At 36.2% G+C, this 16,529-nt stretch overlaps 2 protein-coding genes and 1 pseudogene across 2 annotated transcripts; 2 read left to right on the top strand and 1 right to left on the bottom strand.

The window, feature by feature from the left end:
* The first annotated feature begins 1,355 nt into the window (after positions 1-1,355).
* Positions 1,356-4,998, top strand: LOC111370833 (tubby-like F-box protein 7). The gene is made up of 4 exons (XM_022992725.1): positions 1,356-1,843; positions 2,502-2,589; positions 3,796-3,925; positions 4,117-4,998. The coding sequence occupies exons 1-4, from the start codon at positions 1,418-1,420 to the stop codon at positions 4,694-4,696; spliced, it is 1,224 nt and encodes a 407-aa protein (XP_022848493.1). The 5' UTR covers positions 1,356-1,417; the 3' UTR covers positions 4,697-4,998.
* A 934-nt stretch (positions 4,999-5,932) lies between these two features.
* On the bottom strand, positions 5,933-7,992 carry LOC111370832. Its single transcript, XM_022992724.1, has one exon. It carries the CDS (start codon positions 7,955-7,957, stop codon positions 6,185-6,187), a length of 1,773 nt encoding a protein of 590 aa, XP_022848492.1. The 5' UTR covers positions 7,958-7,992; the 3' UTR covers positions 5,933-6,184.
* Positions 7,993-9,310: 1,318 nt separating this feature from the next.
* On the top strand, positions 9,311-11,592 carry LOC111370831 (annotated as a pseudogene).
* The last annotated feature ends 4,937 nt before the right edge of the window (positions 11,593-16,529 follow it).

Raw genomic sequence — 16,529 nt, 5'->3', positions numbered from 1 at the left:
TTCGATTAAATTCCTTGAATCGTGGAACGTGATAGGGCTGCTTTAATAACTGCTTTGATAACTGCACTTCTTGATAACCACAACGCTTTATATTTGTTAAGACTTTGGACGACTTGAAAGTTTGGGCGAGAATAGAGTAACAGCTCGAGCGACTGCATGACACTCCATTCGCTCAGATTCTGGGCGACTTGCAAATTTGGGCGATGGCGTTACCGCGTTCTTGGACCTTCCCATTTGGGCCTTCATCTTGAATTGTTTGATTTGACTTCATTCTTTGGGCTATCTGATTTGGGGATCCTCCAATTGGGCTTCATTCCTTGGGCTGTTCGATTTGGGCTGAATTTTTATCTGTCAACACTAAGTATATGTACATGTGAGTATGAACAAGTAGATACAGATATAATTACGTTTGTTACCTTATTGATTAGTGATCCACATTATTGGTAACGTTTTATTTCACATTGGGATGTATTAAAAGAATTTACAAATTTTCCTCCTATCAAGGAAACACATCAAAATATCATCGAGAAGCGACAGACATGAGATAAAGATTAGAGATCTTTCAATGCTCATAATGACTCTAACGAACATGCGAACAAGTTTATTTCAATTTTATTTAGATTCTCAATCACCTAGGCTAGAAAGAATTTATAAGGGCCTACTAACTTAAAGAAGCGATCAATGTTGATCAGTGTATTTGCAATAAATAAAATATCTAAATTATTTTAAAAACTTGATGTCGTGGCCAAGCTCTTTGGAGAACGTGGATGTTCATTAAATTTTGGATCAAAAATCAAAATAATCTCAAACTTGACTGTAGCATTATAAAAATTAATATTTCGAGATATATAAGTTAAAAGAATGTTCACTTACATTTTAAAAATAAAAAAGTCAAAAGGTAATCATCGTCACCATCACGGCCAATTGTGATGGCACCTCTAAAGTCGTAGCGAGTTTGGTCGAGAATAGCACTATAAAGTCTTCTTGACTTTTGGTCAAATTCGACGATTATAGCAAGTTGATTGTAAGCAAGTTGAAACTCCATTGGCCATCGTATTTGGTATATAAATTTATACAATTATGAAACGACTTCAAAGTCGTCGTTTTGTGGTTCAAAACGCCGTTGCGACCGAGTCAATTTGTCAACGAAGAAACAGCCTCATTTTTGGTAATAAATAAACAAACCAACGAATTCTCTACTCACATAACTGTGACACATAATGATTAACAGTCATCTAAGAAACCTAAACGTGTAAATTTGTTCAGATACTTTAGAAACGTCCATACTCAATTCGTCTGTGATTTTTCTAACATCAAATATACGTCACTTTATAAGTCCATTCATTCAAGCAATCCTCCCTTCTCTCTCTCCCTGTACAGAGATCTCACTTCTCTCTCCTGTTCTTCTTTACAAACAATGTCACTGCGACGCTCTTTTCTGGCACGAAGAATAAATCAGTGTTCATTCTCATTTTCGAAATCCTTCAATGAATTCGATTTCCCAGAAAATCAAACAGTTGTTACCAGTAATATTAATGATGAAAACAGCGAAAAAAAGGAAGAAGAAAATGGCGAAAACAGGCATCAGAACGGCGTCGTTGAAGAATCGAGTCCTAGTGGATCGGGTTCTTTGAACCCGGCTTCGTGGGCGAATATGCTGCCGGAGATACTGGGAGATATTATACGGAGGGTGGAAGAAAGTGAAGACAAATGGCCGCAACGTCAAAACGTCGTCGCGTGCGGGTGTGTATGCAAGAGGTGGAGGGTTGTAACCAAAGAGGTGGTGGAGAAGGCCTCTGTTCATCAAGATGGCAATATCACTTTCCCTCCTTCCCTGAAAAAGGTTCAAGTTTAAATTTTTTGTTCTTAATCTGATGTAGTGATGTTTGATTTTGAATCTTAGTATTAGAATAATAGAATGTGAATTGGGATTTGCATTAGATAGATACAAGATTCGTATGGTATTGAATGAAAGGTTAAAAATGTGCATGATTTAAAGGAATAGAATGATCAGTTCTTCCAATAGTATTTACTACTTGTAAATGTTATGCAGGACTCGGTAACGATGGATATGATTAATGAAGAAACAATTTAAAAATCTTATTTGTTATCCCATGAAATAGGGTCGACTATCATGTACAAAACATGTGATAAGTTTTAGGCAGAATGACTGAGTTTCTCGACTTCTTTGATAGTTTTTGTGTTTGAGCATTCGGTATTGTGGTTAAGAATGTGTGTTTCAATGGTAAAATTTAAGATTGTCGGATTTTGAGTAGAATCATTTATCCCATACATTTTCAAGAACTGTGTACAAAACATGAGATAAGTTTAGCGGAGTTTCTCGACTTCTTTTTATAGTTTTGATTTCTGTTTTCCATGTTGTATTTGAGCATTCGGAATTGGGGTTAAGAATGCGTGTTTCAATGGTAAAATGTATGATTATTGGATTTTGAGTAGAATACTTTTTCTGATGTTCCAAGCTAATATCTTGTGTGCTGCAGCCGGGGCCGCGGGACTCTCCGCATCAATGTATTGTAAAACGTGACAAGAAGAGCGGGACATTTTACCTTTATCTTGCACTCTCACCTTGTAAGTAAATGTTCTTTTGGAAATTTTTGAAGATAACGTGCTAAATGATTGATTGATATTTGCTTACTCTACTGAAAACTTACTCGGTTTCTCCTTCTTATTGGTTTAATTGATGAAGCATTGTAGTTTAACTTTAACCTTATCTTACATGTAATATTGACTTATCTAGGCCAAATTTGGCGACCAAGATGTTCATGTTTTTACTTTCTAATGAAAAAGGGTACACTTTTTTGGTGTTTTCTTAAAAAAAGGAACTTGATAAACATCTCTTCATTTCCCTCCCAATTTGCCGAGTCTATCTATTTCCTCCTCTCCTCTCCTCTATTCTCTCTCATTTATATCATGAAAGCATTCTTTGAAGCCTCAATGCCAATTCTGTTCTTTCATTCCCACTGAGAGAAAGTAGAATGCTGTCATCTTGCCGGACTGCTTGTGGGCAAAGGTGAATCAAGTCCATTCTCTCTGTCCTGATTATCGGGCGAGCTGAGGGGTGGAACTCTATTGGAGCCTGCTCGTTGGTTTAACCATACTCTTCTAAAGCTATAACATTTGGCATACCATTTGTCCTAAAAGAAAAAAGAAAAGGGAAATTACTTCTTCACAAGCCTTCGCAGGTAGTTGCACATATGATGTCATGCCGTCAGGTAGTGGCATGTGTTGCACATGCTGGCAATCAAAGCTGGAGTCTTTATAGTTTATCTACCCATCTACTGAAGTTAATTTCTCTTCAGCAAGCAGAATAATGGATATTTCATTAAAGTCATGCTGAAAATACGCTTATTGTAGGCTTAAATTATAAGATATAATGTTTGATGAATTTTCTTACAATTACTATTACTTCTAAGTTTTCCAAATTTTCCATTTTCTTATTTGCTAGGAGTTTTAAAATATAAATAGAATACTATGGTATAATGTAGACAATTATTGAGAATATTCAATGATAATTAAATCATTTTTACATTTTTCTCTCAATTCTCCAATTCTTTCTCTTTACATTTCTACATCATCAAGTACATTGATTATGGAATTAAATACATCAAGTGTTTTACAGATTCTAGCTTGAAGTACAGATTCTATAGATCATTGTCGTAGTATTTGTCATCAAATTTCATAGATCCAACCTTTTATATCCATATATTGTCATGGATTTCCTTATATTTGGCTCTTTGTGATTTTATTAATAGAGTCTCACTTTTTCTGTGACAGCATTTTTGGACGAAGGAAAGTTTCTCTTAGCAGCACGAAGATACAGAAATGGTACTCACACCGAGTACATTATATCACTTGATGCCAATGATCTCTCTCAACAAAGTAATGCATATGTTGGGAAATTGAGGTACGGATTTCGAATCTTGAAACGCAAACCAGACCTGTATCTTACCTTCTCTATGGTGAAATCAATATATAATTGATCCCACTATTTGATGAAGCCTATTTTCAGCATTTTTCTTATTTTCGTTGACTAATAAGAGTACTTGAGCTAATTTCGTTGTCATTTTAATAAAAATAGCCATTTCCACTTCACAGGTCAGATTTTCTCGGTACTAATTTCACAGTCTATGATAGCAAGTCAACACACGGCGGAGCAATGCCATCGAGCTGCAGATCTGTTCGCCGTGTAGCAAGCAAGCAGATAAGTCCCCAAGTTCTGGCTGCTAACTTTGAAGTTGGGCAGGTGTCCTATAAGTTCAATCTCTTGAAGTCTAGAGGTCCAAGGAGGATGATATGCTCACTTAAGTGCCCGTCTTCAGACGGAACAACATCAGTCGACAACTCCCGAGATGATTTGAAAATGAAGAGTCCTGAATCCTCTGATCGGGGTTATAATATTTTGAAAAACAAAGTTCCAAGGTGGCACGAACAGTTGGAGTGTTGGTGCTTGAATTTTCATGGTCGGGTCACAGTTGCATCAGTTAAGAATTTTCAGCTGGTTGCGACTATGGATCAAAGTCGACCTGGTGGAAAGGGCGATGAGGAAACAGTGCTCCTCCAATTCGGGAGGGTAGGAGATGATACTTTCACAATGGATTATAGGCAGCCTCTGTCGGCTTTCCAGGCATTTGCTATCTGCTTAACAAGTTTTGGGACAAAACTGGCTTGTGAGTAACTTATTTCAAAGTTCGCCGTGTTTAAGATGATTTCTTGCTTTTGCCTTGTTATATAGAAGTATATATGTACTGATTTTGTTTAGCTGATGGAAATATGCTATGTATATGATTATCAATCTTTGAATTGTTGCATTATGTCATTTTTGAATTGATGACAGAAAAAAGAATCTGCACAATGGCTGGATTGAGGTATGGTGGCTTGAATTTTACATATTTCAATGTTTTGCTAGAATAAAGCTGTAATTTGTTTGATGAACAGCTGATCTCTTATTGAGGTAAAATATATATAGTTTTTCTCTCATTGTAAGAAAGATTATCAGTAAAGTAAATAATTTAGTAATAGGTTAATTACGTCAATGGTCACCGAAGTTATTTTTTTACTATGTGCTTGTTTGGTACCCATTTTTTGCCCTTTTTAGAAGATTTCTTACCGTTGTAACCGTAAGTGGGCCATATGCAGTCGTCCTTCGTTGACTCAACAGAATCCAAATTCTCTGAAATGCCCCTCTCAAATACAATGACAAAAATGCCAAATGCGTAGAAAGGTAATTTTGCCTTGGTTCGATCATTAAATGTACCTGCAATTTCACTATATAACGGTCATAAATTGTCTAAAAATAGGTCGAAAACTGCTACTAGACACGCCATAGCAGTCACTTAAATTTTTAATGTAACACTAATGTTCTCTCAATCCAAAAAATATATAAAAATAAAAAATAAAAAGACGTTAACTTTTACGTGGCACCATTAAATGTTAATGTCACCAAAAAGCGTTTTTTATTACATCAAGTATGATTATTGTTATAAAACATAGGATTACTATATGATTTTAGCAAAAAATCTAAGCAAAATTAAAGCCGCAATATGTTTTCATATCTAGATGTGATTAATCCTCAATTTTGTTGATTTGATGTAATAAATAAATTTGTCTGTTGACGCGTTGGCATTAATAATGTTATATGATCATGAGTGTAGTATTAGAAATTTGAGTGACTAATGCTATATGATCAATATTGTAGTAATAGAAATTTGAGTGACTATTGTCGTGAGAAAAAAACTTCAACAACAATTGGAATAATTATTCTAGTAATAACTGAAGAATTTATACGAAGTATTTTGTGCATTACACAAGAGTAGGATTTTACATGGAGTTGGCTTATATACTCAGCAATTTCACCATTTATACAAACAAACACCCAAAGAAATAGATACCATTTGAGCTGGTACTTCAAGAAATCGATGGGAATGGGGAAAGCATGACAAAAATAGATTCGAATTTCTCATTTAACACATATTCCCATTCGTTATCAGAAGGGCTCCAAGTAATTCTCTGCATCAATCCTAGGCTCAGACAAAATTGCCATGAGACTTGGTACATTCAAAGCTATCATATGGAAAAATAAAAAGGAATTTCGACCACTTGATACAGATTCCAATTGATGCTTGGTGTCAATTCACAATCTTTCTATCATACACAAGCAAAGGCTTCATTTCTTCCTACCAATATCACCTTCCACTATAGCATGTCTTGTCAAGACAATCTCCTTCACAAGATTCCTGTAGGTGAAGGGCCTAACAGCTGCTCTTAAGAACACGCCTGGAGGGATCTTACTCTTTTTCACCTTCTTCCTATACGGACCATAGCCGAGCAAATTCCATTCTTCTCGACTCACTTTAGCCCTTCTACCTCGCATTGCCAGTTCGTCTCCATCCGCGGAACTTCCTCTTGTTTCCTTATTCATTGCCTGCATCCGCGTCTCGTAGAACTTGTTGGAAACCTCTATACTTTTCTTGACAAGCTTTTCCATTGCTTCATTACTACTAAGTGACTTCTTGAACTCCTCATCCCAATGCTTAGCATCCTCTTCCGGACTCAAATCCTCGTCCTCCTTGATTCCCAATTCATCATCTCCGCTTATTTCTGCGTCCAAAACGAAGTCATCTTGTTCATCAACATCCTCGTCTTCATCACCATCATCATTACCATCATCCTCAATCCAATCCATTATTTGATCATCACCATGATAATCACCGTCATCATCCGGTGCATCACAACCTAACTCCATTTCTTCCAGCCTCACCTTCCACTCCTTAGTATATGGATGCAACAACAAAACTGGATGATTTTCAAATAGAAAACCTAAACACTTGACTTTCTTTTCGTCACTCAATTTTTCAAATGCATTCACCACATCATCCACAAAGGCCTTAGGATTCACCCTCACAATCTTACATAACCCGCCAAAATACGTGCACAAATCCATCCTCCCATCATCAGTCTCTAACTCGAACAAGAAATCGGACTCAGTTTCTGGGTCTAGTAACGGTGTCAAGGCCCGGAAAAACTCATCCTGAGGCTCAAACCTACACTGGTACACTGGCCTCTTTACGTATATGATGTCCGGTCTCATCCAGGCCGCGCATTGTGTGATCTTCGCCCTCGATGTATTCCCAAGCCTCCCCATTAAAGTCCACTTGTCCAACCTCTGATCCCCAGCCTCGAGTGCAACCTCACAGACCAAAGTCCACTGCTGCCAAGGCAAATCCGAGATCCTCCATTTCGGGTGCCGAACAAACACCCAAAAGTACCTCAACCCCTTATTTTTATCCATAGCATCTAATCTTTTCTGAAAATCTGTAGCCATTTCATGCTGTTCAATCTTTTCCCACTCCTCTTGATCCTTGACTTCACCAATCATGGAAACACATTCATCTGAAATTCTTCCACGAACTGGGTCACCCAAAACCACCCCACGCCAAGAGTAGGGTCCAAATTCACCATACTTGTACCAGTCATACGGGTGCTTCAAATTCGGGTCATCTTGTTCCATGAACCTAACCATTCTATCATAGCCCAGACCAATCATTTGCAGCTCCTCTTCCGAGAAATTATCCGGGTAATTTTTGTGGGGATTTTTGAGCCTGTAAAATAGACTCTCCGCCAGTTTTTTACTTTTCCGGCGAGCATTCCGCTTGGCCTCTCGACGGACCTCGGCGTTGCCCTCTATACGTCCGGTGGAGGGACCTCCGGGCTTTCCCTTGCTCCGTCCGGCGAATGGACGGAAATCCGGCAGGCGGCTTCCATTTTGGCGGGGAAATTGGAAGTTCGGAGTTAGAGATTCGATTTTGAGGGATTTCTTGGTTTTGGGAAAATAACGAATTGGGATTAGGGTTTTGAGGAGTGGGTTTGAGAATCTGGAGAGAGAGTTAAAATGGGAGAAGAGGAGAGTGTGGTTTAGGGTTTTAGAGGGGTTCTGCATTTTGGAGAGAGACGGTGTGTGAAGAGAAGCTAAGAAACTGAAGATAAGGCATGATACATTTTGGAGCGAGAATGAAGATTGAGCACTTACTTGATCTATCTTTAATTGGTTAAGGACTGCAATTGTAATTTTTCACTGACTTAAGAACATGAGTAATGTTATAGACTATTTGAGAACTATTCTTTTAAATTATTTTTTTCTCAAATTAATTTTCAATTACGCATTTTTATATTATGATATTCTTCAAGTAACTTTTCTCTATTTTTTAACCACACGTTTTTCAAAAATTTACTATTAAAAAATTCATTCTTTTCAAAAAATACTATCAAAAAGAGGGTTAGCATATGGGATGTTTAAAACTCGTAATCTAGGTGATAGTAAGGTCATGTAGTTCCTATTTGAGATCTGTTGAAAATAGATTTTGATATTGCAAGTATTGAATTTTTTGATAAAAAATCTTTACAGACAATATATGACACTGCATCATTGAAAGATTGGATAAAAAAAAGTCCAACCATACACTGCCACATCAGCTTCAGTACAAATTTTATAAATTTTTTCCTCTTCTCACGGCTCTATCCATACATTTTAGAATGGTGATTTTTTGAAAGATATGAGATTAAAAATAAGAAAAGTTTTGAATTATGTGCAATATTATTTTATTAGAGAATGAATGGTTAAAAATAAAAAAGAGAAAGATGAATTTCCCAAAATGGAAACGAAAGAGTGACTTAGAATTATCAAATATTCGCCTATAGATTAACTCTAAAAGAATATCAATGAAGATAAATATTAGCGAATGAATTAAGGGGGCGTTTGATTGCAAGTATAAAAATTGCATAAAAAATAAATTATAAACAATTCAATTGTCTAGAACTTATTTGTACAAAAAATATCAATTAAATGTATTTGATTGATTTAATTTTTAACTTAAAAAATATTATACTTGTCCAATTTTTATTGATGGTAGATGAGAGAGAGTGGATATATGAGAGAGAGAGAGACGGTTAATTTACTAAAAAATAAAATCATACTCTTCCTAAAGAAAATATTTTTCTTAATTTTGAGGAAAATATGATCATATACTCAAAAGTAGGAAAATGTTTTCCATGAAAAAAAAGGTCAGTCAAACAACACAAAAATAGGAATTTTGATGAGAAATTTTTCATGAAAAATATCGACAATCAAACGTACTTTATATTGATAAATCTTATTTTTGTCTATTTAAATAAAATAATTTTTTTTCTCCCGAAAAAATGAACATCTAATTGTTGGAGCAAAAAATAAAATAAAATCATGTGTTCTCAGATTCTCCTAGTTCTGCTATTTCACTTTCTTGAACATTGTTTTCTACTCCAATTGTGAATCTCAGTCCCGTATATACAATGGTAGACAAACCACAACTTTCATTCTACTGAATAAATGGCTTCCTCTCTCCTCCATCTAACCTTCCTCTCTTTTCTCTCTCTCTCTCTCCTCCCCCAAACACCGTTCCTCTCCGCTGCCAACCTCTACTCATCATTAAATAAGCCCACTTCATTTTTAAACCAGAGTACCTCTCCCTCCACTTATTTTGAAGTCACCAAGCCCATAAATCTTCCCAAGACCAAACCTTTTTTCATATTTAGTCCTTCAACATGACTTTGGCTACACTTATGGAAAGCCCCCAGTTCTTTCTAATTACACACCCCCTTGGGGTTGGTCATCTCGGAATTTTGCAAAAACTGTTCTTGAATGGACAACAACATGTAAAGGAAGGCAATTTGATAGAATCTTTGAGATCTGGCTTGGTGGGGTAGAAATTCTCAGGAGCCGCACTGCTGAACCAATAGCAACTGGGATTGTTTGAACTGTTGAAAGGTATATCACCAGTTATTATTCTTTGCTCATGACTAATTACTCTTAATGTTTATATGGGCAATTTTTTTTTATTTCTTTTTGATGACTGAGGCGTTCGAACTTTGATCGAACTAACCTAAGGAGTAGTGGCCTTCCCTGGTTCGCCAATCAGGTAAATTCGGATCCGATCATAGCTTTTACACATTTGGACCGAATATTCAAGATGTGGTTCTCTTTCCTATGGACATCCCTTTAAGACATACGGACAAACCCTTGGAGGGACGACAAAGCACATCATAACTTTGATTTCATAGAACATCTGCCTTCTAGCTACCGCGGAGATTCAAACCTTCGATACTCCATAGAAAATCCTCCTACTTTACCACAGCGGCATGCCCCCATGGGGGCTATGGGCAATGTTGTTGATAACACTTACAATGGTGTCTACCATGTTAATGTTACTCTTCATTTTTGTCCAGCTGAAGAAAAATATGGTAACTCTGGGGTTGATGATGATTTAGATTATGAGTTTGGTTCTGGGGCTAATTTAATATTGCCCATCTCAAGAAACTTGCGAATAATTAATTGTGGTTTGAGATTGAGAATTCCACCAATTTAGAGTCTAAAGAATTTAAGATACCACCTAATGTATATAGGGCTGTGCTGCAAGTCCATGTTTCATTTCATGAGAATGTTGAGTTTCGGTATGGCAATTATCCGAATGAGTACATTGAGGTGAATAACCGTAATGGAGTACCGGGGCATGGACCTTTTAGGAAAGTTGTCGTAAGTTTGGACGATAAGGTAGCTGCTGAAGTTTTGCCTTTTACGGTGATTTACACTGGGGGAGTCAATCCCCTCTTGTGGATACCTATCACTGGAATTGGTTCTTTCGATCTCAATTCGTATGATATCAAGATTACCCCATTGTTAGCAAAGATATTGGATGGAAAGGTCCATTCTTTTGGGTTAAGCGTTACAAATGTTCTAAACGTTTGATTGTACATTGATGCAAACTTTCATCTTTGGCTTGATAAGAAGAATGAGAAGACGGAAGGCAGGCTATTAAATTATAGTGTTGTGCTTACGGCTTCTCTTACATCGAATTTCACAGGTTTTGATGGATCATTCACTATAAATGTTAGTAGGTCGATTATATATAGGGGATGGGTGAATTCGTCTCACGGAAAGGTTGTAACCAAATCTTTCCGAGGATTCAGCTATAGTATTGTTATGGTGTTGAAGATAAACTTCATTACTAGTGTCGATACCAAGAAGCCATCACCATCTGTCCACTCTCTCAGATCATTCAAAACGTTTGACATTTATGTTTATTCTGATAACGGAAATGATACCCATGCTTCTGTAGCTGATCTAACATCGTGTTTCAAGGAGAATGAGGAAAAGAATACTAACCTTAGATTCTCTACGAGTGCTCTAAATAATATACAAAATGCTCAAGGTTATATGCTTGTAAAGGACAACTTAGTGGGTAGTGGATTGGGCAGCAGTAAACAAGAATACCGATATAATGATGATAATTTCTACTATTTTAAGAAAGTAAGCAGCTCAAATTACACCATTCTCATGACAAAGAAAGCAATACTTGCAAACTAAAAAAAAAAAAAAGGAGGTTTGGCCTAAGGCAGCCTGTTCCTACTCGAACAACCTTTCTGGCACTAAAATTTCATGGTAAATATAGAGGAGTCTTACTTCACTTCATTTGGTTAATTCTTCAATTCTGTTGAAAAGCAGTTGTTTGTTTTCGGACATGTCATAAGAGTTTACTAAGACTTTTCTTGTATTTTAATGATTTTGTGAATATTCTCTTTTTTTTTTTTTTTTTTTTTTTTTTTTTAAAAGGCAGCCTGTTCCTACTCGAACAACCTTTCTGGCACTAAAATTTCATGGTAAATATAGAGGAGTCTTACTTCACTTCATTTGGTTAATTCTTCAATTCTGTTGAAAAGCAGTTGTTTGTTTTCGGACATGTCATAAGAGTTTACTAAGACTTTTCTTGTATTTTAATGATTTTGTGAATATTCTCTTTTTTTTTTTTTTTTTTTTTTTTTGTGTACAAGTATGTTTCAAATTTGTGATTTTTATCTGGATATAAAAAATCTGATGTTTAACATACATGTTTTCTTTCATGGTATGGCTTTATCTCTTTCTGGTTGGAAAGTTGTTCTGAGTTATATTTATCTTTTTTGGCCAAGTATCCCACAATACGTGAAGAAACACTAATTATGTGCCTCTGGATTATCGACATTAATGGTACATTTGTATCTTAATGCTTCGCTCCTCATAGCAGTTATAGATTGTCAAGTTTATTCTACATTTTCATCTTTACCTTCTTTTATTGGTATTCTACATTATATCTATGCGAAAATCTGCGATTCTTTCCATCCCCATTCTTCTTTTACATGATTATTTTCTTCTGCCATTTTCTTCTCTTCATCAGCTTATATTTCTCATTTTTCTTCCTTAAAATTTGAGTTAGAAGTCTCGTATGATTTTTGAAGTAAAAACCTAGAGAAATAGTCCTTGGGGTGGATTCCTTGGCCTGTCCTGAGTGATATAGGGCTAAATCGTGTCTCTCCTATGATCTCCAAACATAGGGGTGGGCCTATTTCGTGAGGGATACTTCAAAGTAAAAGCCCAAACGTATAGTGCCTGAGGTTGATTCTCGGACATGATTCAGGGATATATAGGGTTAGATTACGCTTCTTGTATCAGCTATAGCCTATAGCTTTTTGGAGAATGGTTGTCTCCCTTTTATTATTATAGATAAAGGTAGAGGATTCAATTCGATTGACATATATAACTCCATGTTTTTGAAAATTCTTTCGTCTTCCACTTATTCTTTGACGAACTAGTCATTATTTTCCCAATTATCCATTTCTAAGTATTTTTTGGGAAAACACACTTCAAGCTAGAATGATCAAGTCTCTAACTTTCACAGACAGAGTAAGACACACTTATTGAGCTGGATACTTATAAGAACTATTGATACTTTTGATAGCTTCCAAGAAACTATATCGCTTAATATTTTGATCATTTTTGCTTGAAAAGTAGAGTGCTTGGACTTTGGTAGCGTTGTTATTATTGTTGGGTTTTTGATACCCAATAAATTTCGGACTATGATGTTATTCGATTTTATTTTTCAGTCGGCTTAGCCAAACGACTGAACGGGAATGTAGCACCACAATCAAGACGATACGACCCAAAGATTAATTGGATCACTCGAAACAACCTAAATATTTTAGTGTTGCTGGTGGCTCAATCCGCTTCCTTGGATGGCCATAATTGAGGGGGATTACTTGTGAGCTCATTTACCTATCTATTGAGCCTCTACTTTGACCCATTTGTTAACCTACACATACTTACCTTATTTAGGCCATTATTACAAGATAAATCAGTCTCCTTTCTCTCTAAGTGAGAGACGTCCTCACTGCCTCTCTTGTTCAGTCGGTTCTTGCGTGATTTCTTCTACTCTCTTTCTGCCTCTTTGTGATTCCTACCTTTGTGGTGATATTATATGAGATATTTGTACACCTTTGTGGTCTTCTAAGTGAACTATTTCATTGGAAATCGGAATGGAAGCTTGGTTATTGTCTTGGGTCGTTGTTATCGGTTTGTGGTGTTGGAAGTTGGTAAAAATTGAGCTTGGGTTATCTTTGATGCTCAATACACATTCAACATCGGGTATCATAGCATAGGTTACCATTGCCTTACGAAAATCAAATCAAAATTGGAAGAAATTGGCATTTCCTTCAATCTAATCGGATCTGAAAACTTCAATTAGTCCCAAACCGGACCTCCGTTGGACGAATGGTGGCGCATAGCGGAGGCGACGGCGATGGTGGCGGACGACGGAGTGTGGCGGTCCAACAGTTGCACATGGAGGACCTCGGGCATGATTTTTTTCTTGCCATTTCATTTATTTTAGTCCTCTGAACGTATTGATTTGTTTGGTTTAGTGTTTCATGTTATTTAGCCCCCGACCTTCAATCTGTATTGTGGCTGATTGGAATTGGCACATTTGTTGAATTTTCAGGGCGAATAATGGTGGTCCTAAAGCAGCAAATTTGCATCTTTCCACGTTACGGACTCATATAGGTCCGCTATGGTAGATTGATTGAAACATTTACATTATCGCACTAGCAAATTATCGTATGGGGTGATCGTTATGATTGATGGTTGTTATTGCTTGACAACCATTGCTTGTGCTAGAAAGTAGGGTTACTTGCTCTTAATTGATTGATTGAGTACCTGTCTTTTGGTTAAATCAGTGTATTGTTCTTACTGACATAATTGCCATGAAACCGATTATTTGTTAGATGCACTTTTTTGTTGCATTGTTACTTCAGCTACTTGTTAATTCCGTTAGAATTATCGAGACATTTCCCGTTCAAACATTCCATTGATCTAAGACCGCGAATCTTACAAAACCTTGAAAATCTAGAACGGTGTATACTGTCTATAACCCTAGGACAACTTTGTGTAGTCTGATTGTGTTTTATACATTATTTGGTTGTTTATGAAGATGACAACTCATAACTTTGATTTGAAAATTTTTAACGGAAAATGTGATTTTTCAATTTGGCAACAAAAAATGAAAGGTATTTTGGTCTAACAAAAAGTTTCAAAAGCTATCAAAGGCAATTTTTCAACTAATTTTTCAAAAGAACAAAAGGAAGAAGTTGATGAGCTTACTTGTACCACAATCATTTTACATCTGTCTGACACTAATTTAAGAAAAGTAGAAAGACTGGATTCTAGAAAAGAACCTTGGAAAAAATTGGAAGACTTGTATTTACTTAAATCTATACTGAATAAACTTTACCTACTTAAACGTTTTTTCAGTTTTAAAATGGATCCTTCAAAGAATCTTGATGATAATTTGGATGTCATTAACAAGTTAGTTCAAGACATTATTAATTGTGATGAAAATGTATCTGAAACGTATAAGGCTATTATCCTGCTTAATTTCATACCTGATTTATATAGGGAAGTTAAAAATGTCATTAAGTATGGTAGGGATACGTTGACACCTAAAATTGTCATAAATTCTCTTAGGAGTAAAGAGATGGAGATTGAGGCTAAAAAAGAAGATAAGAGAAGTGGCGAGTTATATATGATGAGGAGCAGGATAAAATTTGAGCAAATGAATTTGAGTAGAACTCAAGACAATAGTGATCGGATAGTGACTCGAGTGATGAGAGTAGTGAGAAGGAGAGTAAGGGGCGATATAAGTCTAGTGGTAGAAGGCATTACAGTTGTGGTAAGTCTGTGCACTTTATTAGGGACTGTCCTAAGAAGAATAATAAGTTGAAGGGTAAGATGAGAGGCGAGGCGAATTTGGCTTTAGGGTCAAAGAGCGACTCTAGTGAGGTTTATTGAGAGTAAACCTAGTGTGTGATTGCCTAATTTGTTGCATAATGCTGCATTCCAATATGTTTGATATGTGCTTTGCATGAATTTGCGGCAATATGATTACTTGGTGTAATTGTTTGCATATATAGTGGGTTATGATGCATTAACAATGTTTGTGTGTCTTTTGGTGAGATGAAGTATATATACCTAGAGGTACATTGTGGTTTGTACCAAGGATGTGGAATGTAACATTTGGATCACGAGTGGAAATGTGATTAAATGTCTAGAATTCTTTATCTGTAAAGAAACCTTGATCAGGTAGAGTGTGAGAGAGACACTTCTATCACTTTTATTAGGTGGAGACCCATTATCCACGTAGGGTAAGAGAAGTAATGTGGAGATAGAGGATTATCCTGTGGACTTAGGATCTATTGTGACCTACCAGTTAAATATGGGTTGAGTGATCAGTCTAGTGAGCATGGTGGGCGATGAAAGGAGATATGTGTTCTCGAGGTGTGAGCAATACGGAATGGGATATGATAAGTGTGGTGAGATTTTTCATGGGGTCATTTATGCATTTACTACATGTGTTTGACTGCGTATTTGATTAACTTGGTGTTAATCAATAGTTCTGTGTGAAAGTGTTTATGAAAAGATCTGTGTGTGTTATCTTATAGTTGCATCATCGCATATGTATTTGCCCTCGATTGTTTACTGTTCAATATTTGCTTTTACTTGGGTGTTCTTGACCTTACCCCAGGTGAGTACATAGAGTAGATATGGTATGTATTTCAAGTTGGAAATACGAGATAAAGTCTATGATCCAGTTTTATTGGCTATCTTGATTATGCAATGCTAATTTTGTGTTTTAATTGCTTACAAATTTATTATGCATCAAAGTGGAGATTTATTAGGTTATACCTAATAAATTTCAGGCTATGATGTTACTTGATTTTATTTTTCAATCCGTTTAGCCAAATGACTGAACGAAAATTTAACATCACAATTAAGACAATACGACCTAAAGGTTAATTAGACTACTCGAAGCAACCTAAATATTTTAGTGTTGCTCGTGGCCCAATCCGCTTCGTTGGATGGCCATAATTGAGAGGGATTACTTGTGAGTCCATTTATCTATCTATTGGGCCTCTACTTTGATCCATTTGTTAACCTACCTATACTTACCTTATTTGGGCCATTATTACAAGATAAATCGGTCTCTTTTCATATTGTGCTTTCACGGCATCTCTAGTGGTGTAAAACTCTCCACTGAGGGGTCAAATATAGTTCAAAATAGTGTAATGAAATTTGGTGTAACACTATTTATTTACACTCAAATATAAGAATTTCAATAACT

This window comes from Olea europaea, chromosome 21 (genome assembly GCF_002742605.1).
Source record: "Olea europaea var. sylvestris chromosome 21, O_europaea_v1, whole genome shotgun sequence".
Taxonomy (NCBI): Eukaryota; Viridiplantae; Streptophyta; class Magnoliopsida; order Lamiales; family Oleaceae; genus Olea; species Olea europaea.
Note: the sequence above shows the minus strand (reverse complement) of the source record. Positions and strands in the feature narration are given on the sequence as shown.

Coding starts and splice junctions, on each gene's coding strand:
- LOC111370833 (XM_022992725.1), top strand. CDS start 1,418: ATGTCACTGCGACGCTCTTTTCTGGCACGAAGAATAAATCAGTGTTCA. Junction 2,590..3,795: donor TTATCTTGCACTCTCACCTT/GTAAGTAAATGT, acceptor TTTCTGTGACAG/CATTTTTGGACGAAGGAAAG. Junction 3,926..4,116: donor GCATATGTTGGGAAATTGAG/GTACGGATTTCG, acceptor TCCACTTCACAG/GTCAGATTTTCTCGGTACTA.
- LOC111370832 (XM_022992724.1), bottom strand. CDS start 7,957: ATGCAGAACCCCTCTAAAACCCTAAACCACACTCTCCTCTTCTCCCAT.